A 23618-nucleotide genomic window follows, 5' to 3' on the forward strand; every position below is an offset into this window, starting at 1 on the left:
AGAAAGGAAGTCCCTCTTAATTATTATTATGTGCTTTGGTACTTGTTTATATTCTGTTTTCAAATAATCTATGGTAAGACAAAAACATACTTGTAAATTAACTTGCAAAATAAACTAAGAGTTTGTTGTTGTTTAGTCACTAGTTGTATCTGACTCTGCAATCCCATAGACTGCAACACGCCAGGCTTCCCTGTCTCCCGGATTTTGCTCACCTTCAAGGCCATTGAGTCAGTGATGCTATCCAACCATCTGCTCCTCTGTCGACCCCTTCTCCTCCTGCCCTCAATCTTCCCCAGGATCAGGATTTTATCCAGTGAGCCAGCTCTTCGCATCAGGTGGTCAAAGTATTGGAACTTCAGCTTCAGTATCAGTCCTTCCAATGAATATTCAGGACTGATTTCCTTCAGGATAGACTGGTTTGATCTCCTTGCGTCCAAGGGACTCTCGAGAGTTTTCTCCATTACCACAATTCTAAAGCATCAGTTCTTCAGTGCTCAACCTTTTTTATGGTTCAACTCTCACATTCATACATAACTATGGTCACATCCATACATAACTAGTCAAACCATAGCTTTGACTATTTGGACTTTTGTTGGCAAAGGGCTATCTCTACTTTTTAATATGCTGTCTAGGTTTGTAATAGTTTTCCGTCCAAAGACCAAGTGTCTTTTAATTTCATGGCTGCAATTACCATCTGCGGTGATTTTGAAGCCCAAGAAAATAAAATCTGTCACTGTTTTCACTTTTTTCCTTTCTATTTGCCATAAAGTCATGGGACTGGATGCCATGAAATGAAGAGCTTAGCCAAGAGAAAAGTTTGGAAGACTTGTGGTAGGCAGGCAGTTGATCTTTGAAAAGCATACAATTGGTCATTGACCAGTAAGACAATCTTCCCATCTGGCCTCTAGAAATATATAATGAATATCTTTCAGTCTCCTCTAGAATGTGGATTTCCATTGGCTTTACTGAGGTATCTCTGCTTTAATCTTGCTTAGTTATATTTTCCATTTTCTGAACTTTCTGAACTCCCTTTTCTGAACTTAACACTCCACAATTTTCAATATAGATGGAGAAGTTGACTTAAAATGCAACTAGTTATGCAGTTTGAGATTTTCATGAAATATACCCATGCAGTTCATCCTTAGTTACGAAGTTGGTATCAAAATTCTCTACCACTTATCTGTGATGGTCCTAAATCCAGGATATAGGTTGGCTTTAAGATTTTTCTACTGAGTTGCAGACCACATTAGTTTCATCAACCTACTCAGTTATTATAAATTTAGAGAGCCAGTGAAGAGAATAGCTAGAATAATAGCAGTGATTAACATTAATGCATGCTGCTATGTGTTTGTTGTCATGGTTAATCCTGCACATCATTTTATTACACACACAACACTCTTGTAACCAAAGTGCTAAGAGTTATCACTGACATAGGTGAGAGGTAAGGCTTAGCGAGACAAAATGATTTCCCAAGGCTGTACAGCCAATGCAAGCTAAGTAGGGATTTGATGCCAGAACTGGTGTACCCAAACCTTATGTGACCTCATTTCCTGAAAAGAGGACTACTGCAAGAACCAAATGCTGACCTGATTCCAATGATCAAATTACCTGTGCCTCTCTGGACTAGTCACAGAACTGGAGGTTTAGTTCTGTTATCTGCAAAATGAAGATAGTGGATTCTGCATTCTACAAGGCCAATCATGAACACTCAAGTTATGTTATCCTAAAATATACTAGTTGTATAGTATTAGTAACAAGAACTTTAAATTAGCTCTAAGGAATCCAAGCTTTGCCACTAAGTTTTGTGATTTGGGGCAAACCATTTAACCTCCTCAGTTATTATCTACCTCACTTCAAGGGTTATTTCAATATGTATCTCAGTGCCTTCAAAATAAATGTGTAATATAGCACATAAATATAAAGTGCCATCCTATCATCCTCAATAAAATTTTTAACATTAAGATTATGGACTTGAGCAATTGTGATAAATTGGGTTCTCACTTTTCCCCCTTATTACTTAAACATCTAGTCAGCACTATTTTAAGATACTCTTTACTTGAAGTAGGTTTAAACAAAGAGAGACCTCAAGTTTCCATTTGTACACATAAGAAGAGTAGGGAATGTTCAAAGACAGCACATAAAGAGGGAGGGAAAATGTGCCCATAAATACACTAGATAAGCTTCAGTGAAAAGCAGCGATGGCGGGGGTGGGGTGGGGTAACTATGTATATCCTGATTCTTTTGCAGTTTGGCAAAGTTAATGATTGAAGTCTCCTAGATTTTCCACTACATTTTCTCCAGTTTGTCTATTTGCTTTGATTGATGATACTTCATCTCTTGTGGCCCAAGGATGACTACCCTTGCTTCTGTGTAGAGATTAATAATTGATTAGTGCATAGCCCGGAATCTTAGTAAAAGGGAATTGGTTACTTTGGACTGCCATTTTTTTTCAACTGGGTAATCTACGGGAGAAGGAGGTTTCATCAGGACGTGGTGGCAGAAAAAATGAAGAGAATCCTGGTTTTCCTCCTTGCTGTAGCCTTTGTGCATGCTCTAGAGAGAGGTAAGATTTCCAGTGCTGTGACCATGAGCAGGAACTTTCACTAGTCTAATTTTGTTACCATTTAAAAGAGGGAGAGAGGGAAGAACACAAGTGGGTTAAGCTTAAACTCAGATGTGACATATAGTTTTCTAATAGGATGGCCAAGAAGAATCTCATGAAAGAAAGAAAAGCTATATGATTTGTCATTTATCTTTCCCCACTTTCTTAATAACCAAGATGTAAGAAAATGGTTCAAAATTAGAATATTTTTATTTGTTAAAAGAGAATGCAGAAGGAGGCTGTGATCTATCACTAAGCTTTGTTTCTCACTGCCATTGAGAGCACAAAATACCATATCAATGATGCATGAAGTCAACTGAGATTTTTTTTAACTTCTTCAAGGAATCCTCTATTATGTAATATTTGAAGCCACATTACAGTTTCTAAAATATCTCACATAAAAGAACTGAACAGCTATGAAATATGACTATTAAAATCTTTGAGCTATATTTCTCATTAAGTTCATTTATCAACTAATGTCTTCATCTTTGAGCAATATACAACTTTGTGGCAATTTCCCAAGCTGCAAAAATTCATAATCTGTCTCAGTTTACTTTCTGGGTGATTCTTTAATGCTTATAAAAGGAATCTGCGTTCATCCCGCTTTGAAAAGTTAAAATTTTCATGTAGTGCTGCCAGTTAATAGCTTTATCCAAGTCATGTGTTAGAATTCATATGAACAACATTTAACCAGTGGAATAAAATGTGTGTGCTGCAGAAATCAGTTATTAACTGTGACAAGAATAATCTTACTCCTGCCTTTATTGTTTTTTACATTCACTTTTTTAGGAAAAAAATCTTCGTCATTCAAATTATTTTTAAATTTTGTCTTATTCATGTCTGTGACAAGACCTCTGAATAGCCCAGGTCCCAAGGAACCCTGAAAGCCTATTCCTTTTCCCAGGGTTTCCCTAGGGCAGATCTGAGTCTGGAAAGTCCTCCTGAACTAGTTGCAGATCTGGATCTTCACAACGCAGAAAGTCCAGTAATGGGTTAAGTCCTGGGACTACATGTGAATGCCAGAATGTGCCATTTTGTTCTACTGACTCAGTAAGGATACACTGGGTTGACTTCAAACAGTTACAGTGCTTTGGAGAATACCAGTATTCTGCAACCTCTATTTCAACATCTTTTAAAATTCTCTCAGTGCGTGATATAATGGATGCTAAAAACTTCAAGCCAGCTCCCTTGAACTGAACTTCACAATGAATTTGGTTAACTATGGGCCACAGCTTAGATGATGGCACCTGAGACATAAAATACAATTATCTACCTAATAAATGTTCAATATTTGGTGACTGTAGTCTTGAGCCATCAGTCCTGGGTTCTATAACACCTGAGCACAACCCAAATACTAAGTCTATGATTTACCTGAAAGCTAGGTGTGCTCACTACTGGCAGAAAGTGTACACATTAAAGGAATTGAGAGGAATTTTAGATGCTGGAGGATTGGTTAAGGTTGCAGTTCTCTCTGTCTAGTTCTTGAGAGTTTACCGATCACCCACATCATTTATCTAGAACCCCTTTTCCAAGGTGTATGTCCCTCATTTCAGAAAGAAGTTTCTATATCCAAATATATTTAAGAAATAAGCCATACATTAGTCCTTCTTGGCTGGTTTATGATAAATGTTTTTGATTTCTCAGAACTCATAGGACAAAACAAGAAGATTTAACCCAGAGTTTCCCAGACATATGGGCTCTTTCCTAAAATGCCTATATCCTATAGAAATAGTCTCTGGAAAACATCAGCTAAAAAATGTATACAATATGAACATTTGCTCCAGTCAGGCCCATCCTCGAATATCAAATAGCACTGGGGATTCAGCTTACAAGCCCTTGTATACATCTTGTGAGAGAAGGGCTTACCAAATATGCTAAATCTAAATGATAAAATATTCACTTTAGCTACCCTGTGAGTGATAAGAAAATTATGTCCACCAATGCCTCCACTTGGCTTCTATATTCAAAACTGGATAAAGCACTAATCCAAATTGTATCTTTCCCCCTTCCAAGAAACAAGCAAGAAGGCTACTGACACAGCCTCACAATCACCACAGAAATAATGCTACAAGAAATAAACCACTGCTGTTTATAAGAGCTGTCGGCAAGAACATTTTCCTTTTGCTTTAAGCATTTCATTCTCAGCATAATTTTATTAAACATGATATCAAACAGCAAGAAGAAAGTAAATTTCCCTCGGGTTGCTGGGTAAGCTGTATTTTCCTTTCTCCCAGTTACCTGTCAAAACAGTCCTAAGACAATATGGTTTAACCCAGTCTTCCTATCAACCACCGAATCATTCTGTTTCTCTTTTCTACAAATTGACCATCACTTCTTCAGTAGCCATGTGAAAAACAAATCTGTCCTAAGTTTGATTCAGGAACATAGCTATACAGAATGTTAAAGAGAAGCAATTTAGAGCAAGTAGATATTCTCATTTCCCAGATACGTCTATATATTATCTCTGCAAAGCAAACATAATGGTGACTGAGGAGGTGACACAGGATTTGAGATCTACATGATGAAAAGAAGACAGCTATGTAAATATCCAGAACTATGTTTCAAGCAGAAGGAAGTCAGGTGCAAATGTCCCAGACTAGGAACAAATAGGACCTGATCTAAGTTCACAAAGCAGCCCAAGTAAAAGCTTAAAGAGGCTTAGGTGATAAGGGAAAGGAGGAAGAACTGAAGTCAGAGAAGTATCTAAACTCGATCATCAAGAGCAATGTCAACCTCCTTGGACATCAATAGCAAAGTTATGCTTCATTGTTGTCAAGTGCAATGCCAGGTATGCACTCACCATCACAGGTGGGCTATGGGGGTGTGTACACACACTTAAAAGGTCACAAGGTTGATCTCTATAGGAAGAAGTTGAAATCATTAAAAAGGAACTGCATGGCCTCCCTCTAGTATCGATAGTCACTTCGCATGGATCCGCCCCTGTCTGCTCCAAGTTCACATAGAGAGAAGGCTTCCCTGACCAACCTACCTACCAAGAGAACCCACTACATTCTTCTCTATCCCCTTACCCCGTCTCAGTCTCAGTTTCCTTTCGTTTTTAGCACTCATCATCTTATCACCAGCTGTTCATTTGTTTTCTCGTAATGAAAGTTAAGATGTAGGATGTAAACTCCATGAAATCAAGGACTTTTTGTTCCCAGATGGAATTCTCAGCTTTAGAACACTACTTGCCATATAGTACATTTAGTAGACTTTTTTGTGTGTAAAATCACAAAATTAAGGTTATTAGAGTACCTACCTCAAAAGACAGCTTTGAGTATTTAAGGAAAATTAAAGGGCTTTCCTGGTGGCTCAGTGGTAAAGAATCCACCCGCCAATGCAGGAGATGTGGGCTTAATCCCCGGGCCAGGAAGATCCCCTGGAGAAGGAAATGGCAACCCCATCTAGTATTCTTGCCTGGAGAATTCTATGAACAAAGGAGCCTGCGGACTGCAGCCCATGGGATAGTAAAAGAATCAGACATGATTTAGAGACTAAACAGCAACAACAAGAAATGTCAACTAGGACACATCACAGATATTCTGGAAGGAGTAAATTTTAAGTCTTCTGTTATTTTCATTATAAAACACAGACACTAGATTTTATGCACTGAATGAAATAGCTAATAATTTACAATGTGTCAGCTTAAATCTTTTAGATACATTTGCTTCATCCTTGCAACACCATGATGAGCTCAGTGCTATTATACCCATTTTATAAATGAATAAATTGAGGAAAAGAGGGGGTAAGTAACTGATCCAAAGTAACTGAGCTAGCAATTGGCAAAATCAGAATTTTACATCAATTCAGTGGGTTTACAAAGACAATGCTCACAATCATTGCTTCACTGCCTCTCATGAGACATGTAGCTGAAACAGTCTTTAACTAATCTTAGGACAGGTATAAGAGAGAACCAGTCATTAACACCGATTTAGGGGGAAGTAAGTGAAATTCATTCTGTCCACCAAGGTCATCCACAACTGATCCAAACAAACCTCAGTTCATCCCTATTCCGTGAAACCGGCTCTGCCTACTTTTAGGGCACTATTACCTCTAAGCCATCTACATTCAGCCTTGCAGAGGATTGTTGGATTTTATTGTATCCATTTGTTAATCTATATTCAGTCACTTCCATATTCTGTAAAATTTTAGCCCTGAAATACATCAGACTGGCACAGAGCCTCCTCAGTGTTCCCTTTTGTCTGCATAGATCTAGTTCTCAGCACCTGGGAACCCTCCCTCTTTTATCTGCGTGCTAACTTGCTTCCCAGTCATGGCCAACTCTTTGTGACTCCATGGACTGTAGCCCACCAGGTTGCTCTGCCCATGGGCTTCTCCAGACAAGAATAATGGAGTGGGCTGCCATGCCCTCCTCCAGGGGATCCTCTTGACCCAGGGCCCAAACCCGCACCTCTTATGTCTCCTGTATTGGCAGGCAGGTTCTTTACAACTACAGTTCCATTTCCTTATATTCTCCTTGTGCAGGCTCTTGCTCCCCTTTACCCAGCTATTGTAGTGGCTTCCCTAACCAAAACCCTACCTCCCATCACTTCCCCAAACAATCCAAACTGAAAAACAAAGCAAAATTTGATGTAATGTGGTAACTAGAATTCAAAACTGAATTATATGCAAAGTAGAATCACTATTGAGAGGCTACTGAAATGATACTGATGGAATGGACATAAATTTGAGCAAACTCCAGGAGATAGTTGAGTACAGAGGAGCCTGGAGTGTTAGAGTCCATGGGGTCACAAAGAACTGGAGACAACTTAGCGACTGAAAAACAACAATGAAATATAGGGGTGAACATGCATAGCTGGCTAGTGGGATTCTAGGAATTAGACTGTCTTATACAAATCCACACCAATTCTGGTCTCTGCTTGGAGTCACTTGATGGCGGGTAAAATCTCAGGCTTAAATATTAACATGTATGGTAAGCAGAAAGAGTGTCCTCCAAAAATGTCAACATCAATATGCCTGGAACCTGCAAATATGCTAGCTTACATCACAAAGGGGAATTAAGGTTGCAGGTAGAATAAAGGTTGCCAATCAGCTCTTCTTAAAATAGAAAAATACAGAAAGTATTATCTGAGTGGCACCAACACAATCACAAGAGAGAAACAAGAGAATCAGTCAGAGGAAGATAGTGCTAAGGAAAAAAGGCACAGAGAGGTACAAAGTCACCAGTTTTGAAAATGGAGAAAGGGGCTCTTGAGTCCAGAAGCATAGGTGTCTAGAGGCTGGAGCAGGCAAGGAAATGGATTCTCCCCTAGAGCCTCCGAAGCAAAGAGAATTCTTAAAGCAGTAGGAACACCAGGCCACCTGACCTGCTTCCTGGGAAATCTGTATGCAGGTCAAGAAGTGACAGTTAGAACTGGACATGGAACAACAGACTGGTTCCAAATCGGGAAAGGAGTACATCAAGTCTGTATATTGTCACCCTGCTTATTTAACTTATATGCAGAGTACATCGTGAGAAATGCTGGGCTGGATGAAGCACAAGCTGGAATCAAGATTGCCGGGAGAAATATCAATAACCTCAGATATGCAGATGACACCACCCTTATGGCAGAGAGTGAAGAAGAACTAAAGAGCCTCTTGATGGAAGTGAAAGAGGAGAGTGAAAAAGTTGGTTTAAAACTCAATATTCAGAAAACTAAGATCATGACATCCGGTCCCATCACTTCATGGCAAATAGATGAGGAAACAATGAAAACAGTGTCTGACTTTATTTTGGGGCTCCCAAATCACTTGCAGATGGTGACTGCAGCCATAAAATTAAAAGACGCTTGCTCCTTGGAAGAAAATTTATGACCAACATAGACAGCATATTAAAAAGCAGAGACATTACTTTGCTAACAAATGTCCACCTAGTCAAAGCTATGGTTTTTTCAGTAGTCATGTATGGATGTGAGAATTGGACTATAAAGAAAGCTGAGCACCAAAGAATTGATGCTTTTGAAGTGTGGTGTTGGAGAAGACTCTTGAGAGTCCCTTGGACTGCAAGGAGATCCAACCAGTCCATCATAAAGGAAATCAGTCCTGAATATTCATTGGAAGGACTGATGCTGAAACTACAATATTTTGGCCACCAAAGAATGGATGTGAAGAACTGACTCATTGGAAAAGACCCTGATTCTGGGAGAGATTGAAGGAGCAGAAGGGGACAACAGAGGATGAGATGGTTGGATGGCATCACCGACTCAATGAACATGAGTTTAACCAAGCTCTGGGAGTTGGTGTTGGACAGGGAAGCCTGGCATGCTGCAATCCATGGGGTCACAAAGAGTCAGATACAACTGAGCAACTGAACTAGAGCCTCCAGAAGAACAGAGCCCTGCTGACACCTTGATTTTAGTCCGTGAGATCTGTGTCAGACTACCCAACAGAAATATTAGGCAGTAAGTGTGTGGTGAGTGAGTGAAGAGTGAGTGAAGTCGCTCAGTCGTGTCTGACTCTCTGCGACCCCATGGACTGTAGCCTACCATGCTCCTTCATCCATGGGATTTTCCAGGCAAGAGTACTGGAGTGGGTTGCCTTTTCCTTCTCCAGAGGATCTTCCTGACCCAGGGATCAAACCCGGGTCTCCTGCATTGTAAGCAGACGCTTTACCATCTGAGCCACCAGGGAAACCCTATTATGTGGTAATTTATTACCATAGAAATAGAAATATAACACTGTAGGTTTCCGGGCCCTGTGACAGGCTGGGACTTCCCAAAGGAAAAGAGTCAATGAGTGAAAGCGTCTCACTTTTGATACATTACAGTTTTATTGACCAGATCCAGGGGGAGTTGGCCAGGAGGTAACTGGGGTACATGTTAACTCAATTCTCTGATTCCTAGGAGTTTTTACCTTTTCTACCACTTTCCTCAGACCAGAAAATAATTGAGCCTGCCACTGGAGAGAAGGACTGCAGCGAGTTACATGAGATCCTTATCACAAGGCATATAAATTGCATCTTGTACTATGTACTGTCAGTGGATTTTTACCGTGAGAAGAACTGCTAGCATTCATTGAGTTTTAACCACATTTTGTTGTTGTTCAGTTGCTCAGTTACATCCGACTCTTTGTGACCCATGGACTGCAGCATACCAGGCTTCCCTTGTCTTTCATTATCTCCTAGAGTTTGTTCAAATTCATGTTCATTGAGTCAGTGATGCCATCCAACTATCTCATCCTCTGTTGCCCCCTTTTCCTCCTGCCTTCAATCTTTCCCAGCATCAGGCTCTTTCCCAAGGAGTTGGCTCTTCGCATTAGGTGGCCAAAGTATTGTAACTTCAGCATCAGTCCTTCCAATGAACATTCAGGGTTGATTTCCTTTAGGATTGACTGGTTTGATCCCCTTACAGTCCACATTAGGCAGGAGATATGCTATATAGTTTTACATAGATTAACGTATTTCACAGAACAGCCTTAATAACAAGGTATTATTTCACTTAGATCCTAAGATTACTCTTCCTTGAATACAACTCTGAGTTCATGCCTGTATGTGAATGCATTTCAATAGATACCCATTATCTTAAAAAAAAAAAAAAAAAAAAAAACAAGTAAAACTTTGGTGACCACTTCTTCTAGTATTTAAGTTCCTCACTTCAGTTTTATTGGATTACTCGTTCTCTAGCTATGACTGATTTTCTAACTTTAGATATTTTTTTCATGTTGTTCTCTCTACTTAAAATTCCTCCCCCAGTTCTTTTGTCCCTGTTAACATCCTGCCCATCATTTGTGGTCCACTTCAAGTGATAGCTCCTTCCACAAGTCTTTCTAAATGTTCCCTTCCATTCTAGGAGTTCAATGTCTTCTATGGCGATGATCACCATGGCTGCTATTGGTGCTGTGGTCTTATTCTTATCTCTTCCATCAGACCTCAGTTCCTTAAGTATTGGTGGCTTTCAAATTTCTTATATGGTGCTTTATCATGTTATTTATTCTTACGCTGTTTTAAAAACCGAGACCTGTAATGCATTTTAAGTTTCCAAGTTAGGATACCAAAGACAACACTCTCACGCATGCCAAAGGTGGAAGAAGGAAACTTGCTCCCTTATCTTCACCTCTGCAAAAGCATTTGTAGATGACAAGGTGCTCAATTTGTGCAGCGAAGGAGAGGTGAAATAACACGCATGGAGGAAGAATGCCTCCTTTGGGACTTTGGTGAGTGTAGCATCTATATGGGCTACCACCCATGTTGAACCCAAAGACATCACATTTGAGTGAGTCTATGAGGCTATCCTCTACTGCAATTGTAGTATCTGGGCAACTGACCCATTTCTCTGCTATCTTCTACTGTTTGTGAATTTTCAACATCTGAAATGTTCCACTGATGGCATCCTAAGAGGTACAGTTAATTTCCTTTAGATTAGTCTATAAAAGTCAGGCAGAACTCTAGGTTCAATATTAAAAAGAACTAAATTTCAGCCCATTGACTTAAACTCAAAACCACATATGTGCCTGCAAACATCAGTATTAAATCAAATCAATAGTTTAGGTAATAATGATTTAAAATATCAACGGGAATGAACCCCCCCAAGAAAACTGAAAAAAAAAAAAAAATGAAAAGTACTAATTTGATTACCACTTCTTCATTGACAGTGTTTCTCGTGACATCTAAGAATTTTTGTGATTTTTTTTTTTTAGGTTCAATAATCAGGGCAACTTCCTAAATTAGCCCAACAATGTTTAATTTCTCAACTAAAACCACTACTCTGAATATCTAGCCCAACTCGTCCAAATGAATTGTACAAACCATATTCTTTAAGTCTAAAGAAATAAAATAAAAGCATGAGTATATTGACCTTTTCTGACACAGATGAGTCTGTCAGTGCAGAATGGAAATAAAAATGTCAAAGGAATAAAACTGCAAAAATGTAAAAGTCCAACAGTTCTGAAAGCCCATGATTCTCCAGAACATAACAAGAAAATAGCAACTTAAGACAGTTTCTAGCATCCTGCTTGTTTTTTTTTTTTAATTCAATTCAGTGTTATTTAGGCTTTAACCACAGCTCCCGCTATACAGCTTTTCTAGAGGATCAATATGGTTTTAGAGAAAGATTATAACAATAGTTAAAGCATTCAGAATAATCCTAAAGTTTGTATCACCAGAGTGAGTATCATCTTGTCTACCCCCACTAGAGTAAAAGTTCCACAAGGACAAGGTCATGTCCATTTTGCTCTTTATTATATATTCAGTACTGAACCCAATGCCTGCCACAGAGTAAGTCTTCAAGACATGTCTGTTACATGTATGAACAAGTATTGTCAGCTGTGCTGAGAAAGGTGAAAGATGCATGAAGCAGTAAAGATTTCCCAAAAGTAAACCAAATGTTTTCAGAATCCCAGAATGAGGCACAAGTTACCAGAATGTTTCACAATACAGATAGAAAAGGGGCGTGCTACTGCAAAAAGCAACTCTGTTGAGGACATTTGTAAACATTGAGTGCTGAGGACTCAGGATGTGAAAATGATTTTCCAGTGTCACCAGGATTATGCCAATATTTACCAGAGCTGCATCAAAGTCCAGACTGTCCTCTTCCTAGCCACGTGACACATGAAAGAACAGAGTATGACATTTGAAATTCATTTGATATAGGGTTTAATCATATGAATCAAAGTGAGCTCAACTGGTGTGAAAACATTATGCAGTATTCCATGGAATAAGGAATCGATTTATAATAAACCACATTTCAAATTAACTTCAGCGTTTGCTACTTTTTAGAAAATGAAAAAGTGATTAGCATACTCACTTAGCCAGTTAAGCTCCAGATCTTCTCTTTGAATAAATAAATTTTTTTTTTGGTCAGAAATATTTAAAGTAATCCACCTAAAAGATACACGTTGTAATAGCTTCCTCTATGGGTAACTTTTGTAAAAGCAGTTTTATCTTATATTTTAATTCTAAATTTCTTCGGTGCCTCTTTTGGGCTTTTTCCTTTGCTTCTGTCTTGCTCAAGGCTGAATATTCCAAGCAAACATGGTTCCAAAACCATTTTAAGTCTTGTGTAGTTGATCTAGCTTCTCAGTTTTCTGTCATTCTTACTAATAATAGTTAGCATTCTAACTAAAAATACCTAGGAATCCCAATGTGCTGTCTGTACAGACACAGTAGATTTAATTAAAGCTGTTTAAACAAGAGATAATCTGTAGTGTCTACGTGTACCACATTCACATGCGCTCACATTCCCATCACACAGAGAGACTCTACTTCCTTAGTGAAGTGAGAAATCTGGAAAGCTAAAAACAAAATAGATCCTTAACTGTTCAGAGGTGTCCCCACTTAATGCAGGCCCTCATTTTGCATCTTATTGAGTGGTCACATTAAAACAAAAGTGACCTCTGAAGTTTTATATGGAGAGTTTATTAAACAAAGTTAGACTTTGCATTGACGATAAATGAGTCCTTATTCCAGCTATTTTTGTGTGTGGCTTGAAACAATAAGCTTTGGAAAAAAGATTCTATATAATTTCTTACTCTTACTACTTCAAAAAGGGGTGATTTTGTAACTTTTAGAAGTGACCTGGAAGATCATGAGGATACGATTGTGTACTAAATGCCAGAATCTATAATGTATGTACACACACATAGTCGCTCAGTTGTGTCTGACTCTTGGTGACCCCATGGACTGTAGCCCACCTGCCTCCTCTATCCATGGGGTTTTTCAGGCAAGAATACTGGAGTGGATTGCCATTTCCTCCTCCAGGGGATCTTCCCAACCCAGACCTGTACCCATGTCTCCTGTGTTTCCTGCATTGCAGGCCGATTATTTACCCACTAAATTATTGGGGAAGCCCCCAATATACTGCTATTTAAACTCCATTTGAATATTTCTAGGACAAAACAAACTCACTTCAAAAAGCTGTTCATCATTTCAGTTACTAATTAGCCACAGCTATAAAATTCTCTCACATTGAACTAAAACCTGTCAGCCATTTCTCTCAGCTCTACCCAGGAATAGCAAACGTTGCTGACATCCCCATATTGCCTCTTCTGTCCTTATAGGAGGACAGCTGTATCCTAAAATCTTTCTCTCTGTGTCCTAATCTTCAGTCCCACCAGATACCATTAATGATTAACAAAATTCCTGCTTTATTTTGACCTTTTGAAACTGACAATATCCAACCTTGTAAATAAGTTAATAAATTACAAGAAATGTACTAGATATGAAGGTTTATCAGATAGTCAATAGAGTATAAAAAGCTATTGTCAATCCTAGTATCTTGTCCTAGTTTCCAAGATAATGTTATATTTGATTATGTAATCACTTTCTTTGTGATTTTGATGAGTTAATCCATTATTACAAAATGACACTTAAGAAAGCTTTTGCCCCTCAATTCTGACTTCTCACCTTGGATACATACTTTAAACAGTTCACCTGAAAGACTTAGGGAGCAAAAGCTTCCTCTATGAGAAGTTTTTACCGAAGTCAGGCATTTTCACCATTAATTTAAACAAATCCTAAAGAGAGTCTTTTTAAAAGGGAAAAAAACAATCTTCCTCAGTCAGTATCCATCCACAACCACCTCCACTCCAAATCATAAAACAAGAATTTCTACATATAAGCAATATATGATATAAAATAGATAACTAATGAGAATTGTATAGCATAGAGAACTCAATACTCTATAATGGCCTATATGGGAAAATGATCTAAAAAAGAATAAATATATGTATAACTGATTCACTTTGCTATACACCTGAAGCTAACACATCATCATAAATCAACTATATTCCAATTTAAAAATAAGAAGAATTTCTACCCTGTGTTATGTATATTTATTCTTCTGTGGAGTTGAGGCAAGGACATGTAGGTGGTAAAAGGCATACCAGTAGTTGCCATCATATCACCCAAGATGGATTTCCCAATATTTAAATCCAAGAGGATGAGTTATTAAACATCAAAACAATTTAGAATAGGAACTGGGCCATTTATATACTTATTTTTAAAATATAGCATCAAAATATTGGGAAATATCCTAGACTTACTTGAATGAATGATGAATCAGGGATGAACATTGACTGCCTTCCCTGTGTTCTTCCACTGTATATGTAATAGGTATGTTGAAAACATGGGTCTCAACATCAACAAAGTATTCATTCCCAACCACCACATCAACATTCCCCAGCATAGCAAAGTACTCCTTCCCAGCTAGTGGGAACTAGCTCTTTCCAACCACTTGGAGGGACTTAAAAGTAGAGTTTTTATTTTTCTGATTACACAAATGAGGTCTTATGGTCCTTTTGAATCTCAAAATAACCACCTCATAATAGTCATGGTAATCTCTGGTTAGTTTAATCATCAAAAATTTGTAAATTCAAATGTGTTCCTTTTTATGGCTGAGTCTATGGGGTTGCACAGAGTCAGACACAACTGAAGTGACTTAGCAGCAGCAGCAGTATTCCATTGCATGTATGTACCACAGCTTTATCCATTCATCTGTCAAGGGGTGGGGAAAAGGGTGGAAGGTTAGAGGGAGGTTTAAGAGGGAGGGGACCTATGTATACCTATGGCTAATTCATGTTGATATATGGCAGAAACCAAACCAATATTGTAAAGCACTTATCCTTCAATTAAAAGTAAATTTTTTAAAAATTGTAAATTCATTAAAGTGGGAAGTTTGACTCCCCCAGGTCATTTGTATATCAGTCTTGTTGCCTTTAGTGGCAAAGGGAATCATATACACTCCACTGCCTGTTCTCTTCTCCTTCATCCTACTCTCTAGGCTGCTTTTAGTTCCTCCAGGGTTAACACGAGGGAAAGAAGCCAGCAGGAAAGGTAAGCAGCAGCAAATCCCATTCAGTGGGCAGCTTGGTGAGGTAGCATTCCTTTCTCTGGTTACAGATGTTCAGAATTAACAGATCTCTTTGTGGATTCTTCGGAGATCTCTTTCCCCATCATCCCTTGTGATCACTCACATCATCTGGCAACTTAAGAGCTCCCTCTGGCCCTTTGATTTTCAAATTTTCTGCATCTGCACAAAGGCATCCTACTGTTGGTAGCCTACTGCCCTCTAGATAAATGTCTCCCCACTTCAAAAAAAAAAACCCAAAAATCGAGGTAGGATGACTCCAGGCCACTTTTGCTCTCCTGCCCAATTAGCATCAGGTACACAGGCCACAGCAGAGTCTCCCACTCACAGCCCAACCTTTGTTGCCCCAGGCCACTTAACCAGCCCTTCTAAATGTACAGATTTCTCGAGGCTGAATCAGATACCTGACCATGCCACCGCATCTTCCAAGGATCACCTATCAAGGTCTGAACGTGTTCTTTGAAGCCCTTCTTACGATGCTTGAAGTAAGGAGAAGCACTCGCTTACCACTCTCCCAAACCCATCACATGGACTGACAACTTCCCCCAAAATTATTTTGCCTAATTTCCAATTTTTCCCTCAGCTTACCCAGTCTTCTGTTAGAGAGTCTGGAGGTGTGAATGAAGCAAGAGTGGCAACACCAGGTCTCACACCCCGCCTTGAAAGGCCTGCATGACTGTGCCTAGTGCTTCACTTTGGAATGTAGACATGCCCTCCATTTATTTTCTTCTTGGTTCATTTGAGCCCTTGGATGAATCTGAAGCGAAGAAAAGAGGGAGGGATAAAAAGCTTTCTTTTTACATTATCATAAAGAAGGCTGAATGCTGAAGAATTGATGCTTTTGAACTGTGGTGTTGGAGAAGGCTCTTGAGCATCCCTTGGACAGCAAGGAGATCCAACCAGTCCATCCTAAAAGAAATCAACCCTGAATATTCATTGGAAGGACTGATGTTGAAGCTGCAGCTTCAATACTTTGGCTACGTGATATGAAGAGCTGACTCATTAGAAAGATCCTGATGCTGGAAAAGATTGAAGGCGAGAGGAGAAGGGGATGACAGAGGATGAGATGGTTGAATGGCATCATCGACTCAATGGACGTGGGTTTGAGCAAGCTCCAGGAGATGGTGAAGGACAGGGAGGCCTGGCGTGCTGTGGGTCATGGGGTCACAAAGAGTCAGACATGACTGAGTGACCTGACAACAAAAAGAACACTTCCAATTTACTAGTTGGCATATACATTTTGATTCACCTACTTTCAGTATTATTTCATTCTTTTTCTTAACTTAATTTTCATTAAAGTTTATAGAATGCCATCAAATAGTATGGCATCAAATTCTGATCCATTGTGAGAAACAGAAAGGCATGACCAAAATGAAACCACACAAAGATATTAAGAAAATGCTAGTTTTGTATCAATGAATCATGTCCCTTTGTATATACACATTTAATGGAGCATTCATTTAAAGGGGAAAGATTCAAGTTTTCTATTTCTGATTGTCAGGTCGAGATTATGAGAAAGATAAAGTCTGCAAGGAACTTGCCAGCCTGGGGAAAGATGACTTCACATCTTTGTAAGTATGATGTATTCATTCACTCTTCTTGGTTACCTGACCTTGAATGAAGCTCAATGTGAGGTAACTTCAACTCAGCTTCAGGGGCTAAACTGGACTCCACTGAGATTAAAAGGATAGAGTCCTAGGGTCAAAGTGGACAGAGATGTTAAGCATATGGAGGCCATCGAAAGATTCAAGCTGAACTACCACTACCATGGTCTGAGAATTTGTTATAAGTTTACCAATGAGTTGAGAGAATAATCAAGCATAGTTTTCTAAGGTGAATTAAAAGGCAGCAGTACATGCTAGGACTATGGCCAACAACATGACAAGGGCAAGAACAGGTTCATTCAGAGAAGCTTGAGAGAGGAAAGAACATGAGCCTGCTTTGATGGAACCCCTCAAGTCCATCTTCTACTGCTTTGCAAGATGAGATTTTGTTCTAAGTGAACCTATTTTTAAAGTCATTGTCCTATTTTTATTAGTCAAGAATATGTGTGCAAAATTCCACTAAAAAAACAATGGAAGAGACTTCATATTAAAATATGCACAAACATGAAGACTTTTAAAAATTCTGAGTATGTTCATTTTTCTCCTCAGGTCAATGGTCCTATACAGCAGAAAATTTCCCAGTGGCACCTTTGAACAGATCAGCCACCTTGTGAATGAAGTTGTCTCTTTAACAGTAACCTGCTGTGCTGAAGGGGCTGATCCTGACTGCTATGACAACAGGGTAGGGATATGTGGTTGGCCTCATCTGTTGTGGCCCATAGAACGGAGTCGAGATGGCCCTTTACATCATATCTTGGGGAAATCTTAGACATCAACCCAGCTACTCTAAGTTTAGGGGAAATATGAAGCCTATTACCCCAGAACTCAAATTTATTCTAGTATAGTGAACCAATTTTGTCCATTGGTCCTACAAGGTTCAAATGAGAAAAATGGGGTGTACATTAATTCATGAACCTCCTGAAATAATTCTATTATTCTGTATATCTTAGAAGCCTACCAGTATGCATACCTGTATCATGCAAAGACTGGTACCAACTTCCCTGGAAAAACTTAGCATTGGTTTCAAACTATTTTGGCGTTCAAAAATTGCCCTATGTATACACACACACTAAATTCTGCATTTTCTCTATTAGAGTATATCTGCAGAAATTTAAAACACTGAAATGACAGTTTTCAAAATATAGACAGTAGCTAAAAGAGGTGAGACTATTTGCATTTCTAGCAGTTTATTTGGCCTGTCAATCAGGCCAAATAAAAATGGCATTTAACTGCATCTTGATAAATGCCTCTACAGGCAAATATCTCCCTGTTCAAAACTGCAGCAGTTAGCCAACAGAAACAATGTTCCAAAGATCTGATTAGAATATATTCTACACAGTGACTCTTACCCATTAATTGCTTTATCTGGCCCTTATCTACTTTCCAAGTATTTTATCATTTTCTCCCATAAACCACAAAAGCACATCATCTCAACCCTACCTTCTGCACTTGTTAAAATAAACAAGCAAGCTACCAATTATAATCAAAACAGAACACATTTTTATTTCCATTTTATTTTATATATTTGCTAACCCATCCCTTGACCAGAGATGGTCTCCAAGATTGTTAGAGACAGATCATAAGAACAGAAATGGCATTGATGTTTTTTGGATTACATCTTCCTTCTCCTATTGTTCAAAGCAATTTTTTTTTCTATAAATATGTTACTTTCTTTGTAAACTTTTCTTATTTGGAAGAAAGTAATAAAGGAAAAATAGGGAAGTTGCCAGGCAAAGAAAGGGTGAAAGGTTCACTGTTTACTTCTGGTTTGCAAAACTAACATCACATTGGTTTCCCTCATTGACAGGAAAGATCTTTAGAAGGTTTATCCTAAAAAGATAACTTATAAAGTAAGTGTAAAAATGTCAAAGTCTTTTTCCCATGTAAATCCTCAAATAATTTTTTCCATGATGACTATTTCTATTCCATGCATCAAATTATTCCAGATATCAAATTCTTCCCAAAAAGAAGTTTGTTGCTACAATTGTTTGGTGGTATTACCATGGACTTAGTCTGCCCACATGAATCAGTCTACCATTGTTGAGGCAGTAAATTAAGTTGTAGCACTGCTTCAACCATGATGCACAGGAGAATAAACTTTGGGGCTTTGGGGAAAAAACAGAACTTCAGGCCTCATCTTTGATCTACTGAATCAGAATTTCTGTTATGCAGCCCAGGCATTTCCAATCTTTATACAATCTGTGATATGATGCAAAAGCAGGTTCAAGAACCACTGTGTTTTCAAGAACACAGATCAATGTTGAAGACCAAGGCAGTCAAGGATTAAGAGTCTGTTCAAGTAACAAAGGGAAGGGAGGAGGGCAGAGAGAGGTCACATTCTCAGCATAGTATTTAGAACAGAATGCAGTTGGAAGATCCTATCAGAATCAATGGAGTTTTTTAAAAGGATCTCCCTCATCTTCAGAGATGTTAATATCCCCATGGAGAAACACTGAACTAGAGGATCCAACCTCTAAAAGCTGTAGTCACACATCGTCCACTCATTAATGAAGGTTTTCTTTAGGTCCTACTCCGAGTCTTAACATAGGACTCTATACTTGCCTGTAACTAGAATTATGCAACTTGTCATGGACAACTTTGTTTCCAATGAGAGTTTTCAAATTTAGAGCTAAGATGCTATATACCAAGTGGAGGACTACAAGCCTAGAAACTTCTATGTATATGAGTTTACTTGTTTTTCCTTTCTCATCCTAGACTTCAGCATTGTCTGACAAGTCTTGTGAAAGCAACTCTCCATTCCCAGTGCACCCTGGAACTCCTGAGTGCTGCACCCACGAGGGCCTTGAAAAGAAGCTCTGTATGGCTACCCTGAAGCACCAGCCACAAGAATTTCCAACTTATGTGGAGCCAACAAATGACGAGATCTGTGAGGCATTCAGGAAAGATCCCAAGGGGTTTGCTGATCAGTAAGCAGCTTTCATCACACGTAAAACTCCAGAGTACAAAATAACAAACATGTTTAAACTAACCCCCTACTCTGTACAGACACCTCTTTTACCATACCACAACCCAGACAATTTCCAATAACAGAAAATTGGCTGTTACCCAAGACAGCCCATCTTTGTCAGTGCTGATTATTATAAGTGCCTATTCTCAGATGAAGATGAAAGCAACTTTCCCAAACCCCCACCTTCTGTCATCCTAGTTCTAGTATCTGAAGCAGAATCACCTGGAACGCCTCCATCCTTGTGACATTTTCAAATATTTAACAGCAGCTATTGTGATTACACTTATGTTAGAGATCTCTGCACGCGCCATCCGATAGTATTTTATTGCTGTGCACAAGTATTTAACTCCAGGTAGAGCATAAGAAATAAATAGCTTTTTCTCATTCCTACAGTACATCCCCAGAAACAGCTGTGAACAAGATACATATTGCACCCCATAAGCAAACATATTACATTTATCTTCTCATTGTTTAATATTCTTGAGATTATATATTGATTCTTTAGATTTAGAAGACCATAAAAATGAAAAATTGAAAATATTTATTTGTGATAATAGAATATATGTATATATACACAGAGAATATATATATACACACACACAAAGAAGTCAAAAGAAATGTCATTAAAACAGGCTTTAGAAATAAGTCAAGGTGATCATTTTATAAAAATTGGTTGGTTTGCCCATGCCTGTAAATTTTCAGAGAGGATTTTGCCCAGGATTTCAGTCTCTTTAGACCCTTAGGGGTTTATACTCCTAAAAATGAATTTCAACAAATAAACAAGCCAATATATAACAATTGTCTAAACTAAAGAGATAATGAAAGGTAATTGCATTACATTCATTTTATTTTTTTATTTTTTTTTCATTTATTTTTATTAGTTGGAGGCTAAGTACTTTACAATATTGTAGTGGTTTTTGTCATACATTGACATGAATTAGCCATGGATTTACATGTATTCCCCATCCCGATCCCCCCTCCCACCTCCCTCTTCACCTGATCCCTCTGGGTCTTCCCAGTGCACCAGCCCCGAGCAATTGTCTCATGCATCCAACTTGGGCTGGTGATCTCTTTCACCCTAGATAATATACATGTTTCAATGCTGTTCTCTCGAAACATCCCACCCTCGCCTTCTCCCACAGAGTACAAAAGTCTGTTCTGTACATCTGTGTCTCTTTTTCTGTTTTGCATATAGGGTTATCGTTACCATCTTTCTAAATTCCATATATATGTGTTAGTATGCTGTATTGGTCTTTCTCTTTCTGACTTACTTCACTCTGTATAATGGGCTCCAGTTTCATCCATCTCATTAGAACTGATTCAAATGAATTCTTTTTAATGGATGAGTAATATTTCATGGCGTATATGTACCACAGCTTCCTTATCCATTCATCTGCTGATGGGCATCTAGGTTGCTTCAATGTCCTGGCTATTATAAGCAGTGCTGCAATGAACATTGGGGTGCACGTGTCTCTTTCAGATCTGGTTTCCTCAGTGTGTATGTCCAGCAGCGGGATTGCTGGGTCATATGGCAGTTCTATTTCCAGTTTTTTAAGGAATCTCCACACTGTTCTCCATAGCGGCTGTACTAGTTTGCATTCCCACCAACAGTGAAAGAGGGTTCTCTTTTCTCCACACCCTCTCCAGCATTTATTGCTTGTAGACTTTTGGATAACAGCCATCCTGACTGGTGTGTAATGGTACCTCATTGTGGTTTTGATTTGCATTTCTCTGATAATGAGTGATGTTGAGCATCTTTTCATTTGTTAGCCATCTGTATGTCTTCTTTGGAGAAATGTCTGTTTAGTTCTTTGGCCCATTTTTTGATTGGGTCATTTATTTTTCTGAAATTGAGCTGCAGGTTTTTCTTGTATATTTTTGAGATTAATCCTTTGTCTGTTGCTTCATTTGCTACTATTTTCCCCCAATCTGAGGGCTGTCTTTTCACCTTGCTTATAGTTTCCTTTGTAGTGCAGAAGCTTTTAAGTTTCATTAGGTTCCATTTGTTTATTTTTGCTTTTATTTCCAATATTCTGGAAGGTGGGTCAGAGAGGACCCTGCTGTGATTTATGTCAGAGAGGGTTTTGTCTATGTTCTCCTCTAGGAGTTTCATAGTTTCTGGTCTTACATTTAGATCTTTAATCCATTTTGAGTTTATTTTTGTGTATGGTGTTAGGAAGTGTTCTAGTTTCATTCTTTTACAAGTGGTTGACCAGTTTTCCCAGCACCACTTGTTAAAGAGGTTGTCTTTTTTCCATTGTATATCCTTGCCTCTTCTGTCGAAGATAAGGTGTCCATAGGTTCATGGATTTATCTCTGGGCTTTCTATTCTGTTCCATTGATCTATATTTCTGTCTTTGGGCCAGTACCATACTGTCTTGATGACTGTGGCTTTGTAGTAAAGTCTGAAATCAGGCAGGTTGATTCCTCCAGTTCCATTCTTCTTTCTCAAGATTACTTTGGCTATTTGAGGTTTTTTTGTATTTCCATACAAATTGAGAAATTATTTGTTCTAGTTCTGTGACAAATACCGTTGGTAGCTTGATAGGGATTGCATTAAATCTATAGATTGCTTTGGGTAGTATAGCCATTTTGACAATATTGATTCTTCCAATCCATGAGCACGGTATATTTCTCCATCTGTTTGTATCCTCTTTGATTTCTTTCATCAGTGTTTTATAGTTTTCTATGTATAGGTCTTTTGTTTCTTTAGGTAGATATACTCCTAAGTATTTTATTCTTTCTGTTGCAATGGTGAGTGGTATTGTTTCCTTAATTTCTCATTCTGTTTTCTCATTGTTAGTGTATAGGAATGCAAGGGATTTCTGTGTGTTAATTTTATATCCTGCAAATTTACTATATTCGTTGATTAGCTCTAGCAATTTTCTGGTAGAGTCTTTAGGGTTTTCTATGTAGAAGATCACGTCATCTGCAAACAGCGAGAGTTTCACTTCTTCTTTTCCTATCTGGATTCCTTTTACTTCTTGCTGTGGCCAAAACTTTCAAAACTATGTTGAATAGTAGTGGTGAGAGTGGGCACCATTGTCTTGTTCCTGATTTTAGGGGAAATGCTTTCAATTTTTCACCATTGAGGGTAATGCTTGCTGTTGGTTTGTCATATATAGCTTTTATTATGTTGAGGTATGTTCCTTCAATTCCTGCTTTCTGGAGAGTTTTAATCATGAATGGATGTTGAATTTTGTCAAAGACTTTTTCTGCATCTATTGAGATAATCATATGGTTTTTATCTTTCAATTTGTTAATGTGGTATATTACATTGATTGATTTGCAGATATTAAAAAATCCTTTCATTCCTGGGATAAAGCCCACTTGGTCATGGTGTATGATTTTTTTAATATGTTGTTGGATTTTGTTTGCTAGAATTTTGTTAAGGATTTTTGCATCTATGTTCATCAGTGATATTGGCCTATAGTTTTCTTTTTTTTGTGGCATTTTTGTCTGGTTTTGGAATTAGGGTGATGGTGGCCTCATAGAATGAGTTTGGAAGTTTACCTTCTGCAATTTTCTGGAAGAGTTTGAGTAAGATTGGTGTTAGCTCTTCTCTAAATTTTTGGTAGAATTCAACTGTGAAGCCATCTGGTCCTGGGCTTTTGTTTGCTGGAAGATTTCTGATTACAGTTTCG

The 23618-nt window shown here is 38.4% G+C and overlaps 1 protein-coding gene across 1 annotated transcript in view; it reads left to right on the forward strand.

Annotated features, from left to right (window-relative positions):
* Positions 1-2468: 2468 nt before the first annotated feature.
* GC (GC vitamin D binding protein) overlaps positions 2469-23618 on the forward strand; it is a 48015-nt gene continuing 26865 nt past the window's right edge. The window contains exons 1-4 of the mRNA XM_065914581.1: positions 2469-2563; positions 16904-16973; positions 17556-17688; positions 19722-19933. Of these exons, the coding sequence (XP_065770653.1) occupies positions 2506-2563; positions 16904-16973; positions 17556-17688; positions 19722-19933 (473 nt within the window). The 5' untranslated portion in view covers positions 2469-2505. The remainder of the gene's footprint in view (positions 2564-16903; positions 16974-17555; positions 17689-19721; positions 19934-23618) is intronic.

Source organism: Muntiacus reevesi, chromosome 22, assembly GCF_963930625.1.
Source record: "Muntiacus reevesi chromosome 22, mMunRee1.1, whole genome shotgun sequence".
In the NCBI taxonomy this organism is placed as follows: Eukaryota; Metazoa; Chordata; class Mammalia; order Artiodactyla; family Cervidae; genus Muntiacus; species Muntiacus reevesi.